This window comes from Trichechus manatus, unplaced genomic scaffold (genome assembly GCF_000243295.1).
Source record: "Trichechus manatus latirostris isolate Lorelei unplaced genomic scaffold, TriManLat1.0 scaffold00412, whole genome shotgun sequence".
NCBI classification, from domain to species: Eukaryota; Metazoa; Chordata; class Mammalia; order Sirenia; family Trichechidae; genus Trichechus; species Trichechus manatus.
The window spans coordinates 13,715-15,211 of record NW_004444348.1 but is presented as its reverse complement, the minus strand read 5'-3'; the positions used below and the strand labels follow the sequence as shown (position 1 = coordinate 15,211).

Genomic DNA, 1,497 nt, shown 5'->3' with positions numbered 1-1,497 from the left:
TGGACAGTAAAGAACACAATTCCATACAGGATGGTTTTAACGGGGAAGCACATAGTCAGGGTCCCGTTGATCTCCAGCTTCCAGACACCTCTGCTTACAGTTAGAAATGAGTGACACCAGAGCCTTTATCAACTCATCACAGTCATCAGATGACTCATCACAGTTATCACTACCATCACTGAGATGATGGTGGTGATGAACATCTGCATCTTTACTGCAATTTTTCACCTCTTTCATAGCCAGAGATTTTAGTTTCACAGGCAGGCAAGTTTCATGATATGGATGAAACTACCAGAAAGCAGAGGCCAGTAAGACACTAATACTGTTCTCAACTCGACCATCAGGGGCTAGCTGAAGAGAAAGTTGCCCAGGATATAACGCCAGAAGAACTGGCAGCGAAGCCCAGATCAAGTATGCCACAGGTTGTGACAGGACAGTTCAACTGTAGAAAATTAATACAATCAAGAAGTTGAGGTTGTAGATGGAGAAAAGTAGGACCTAGGAGAAGTTGGACATCATCATCCTAGGCACACAGTTGACAGGAGCATCATGATGCCCACTCAGCTCCAACACCTGTAGCTCAGACAGAGGTATGCTCTGTTCCATGCCTTCCCACTCAAACTAGTTAAACATTTTCAGAAAAAGGCTTTTCAGCAATTCTAGGATAGGAAAAAAAGTATTATGTTAAAAACAAAAACGTTCATTGGAAGGAACTAAATGAATCAGATCATGTCATATTCTTTTAAAACAAGGATTCCAGAAATAGAACTGACTAAACTTTATACAAGTTTTAAACTATTTATTCCTACCTTGTAACGACAATTGATTTCCAGCTCTTGCTGTCAGCACCTTCAAGCTGTGGACCTCTACTTTCTGCAAACTGCAATCTCTTACCGGTCTCTTCTAGTTGAACTGTCATCTTCTCATTTAATATCTCTAAGTTATTCTTGGCTATCCGTAATTTCTCTGCAGCTTCAGTTTCCTATCATTAAAAACTAATTATGACATAGCATACTACTGTTCTCATAGATGCAATATACTCAAAATTACTATTGCAAATTAAAAAACAAAAACCCTGGAGTTCTAAATGCAGATTAAAATTTCAATAAAAATGCAATGTTTCCTTCACTCTAAAAGAGCAATATGGTTGTGATAATTAGAACAAGACATCATGTAAATGAAGTTGGAAAAATAATTTACAGACTTTTTACATTAGTGGTTACTTTAATCCATATTTATCATTTTGTTTTTCTCTGTAAAATTTTAATAATGGGATATTATTCTGTCTTCACACATTTAAAAGATGCATTGTTTTGATTTCCCAATACTTGACTTAGCTGTAAGCATAAACTATGTTCAAGTAACAGAGATTACTTTCAGTCTTTAACATTCACATTCAATGCATAGTATCACTACAGCTTCATGATACTTTCAGATACCATTCCAAGTATCTGAATTTGTTATTCAATTTCAATTTAATTTCCCAGATTATCTATA

General features: G+C 36.1%; 1 protein-coding gene across 1 annotated transcript in view; it reads right to left on the bottom strand.

The window, feature by feature from the left end:
• LOC101346809 (centrosomal protein of 290 kDa) overlaps positions 1-1,497 on the bottom strand; it is a gene marked incomplete at its 5' end in the record, with an annotated part of 23,867 nt that overhangs the window by 18,055 nt on the left and 4,315 nt on the right. Inside the window, one exon of the mRNA XM_023725801.1 lies at positions 810-982. Within this exon, the coding sequence (XP_023581569.1) occupies positions 810-982 (173 nt within the window). The remainder of the gene's footprint in view (positions 1-809; positions 983-1,497) is intronic.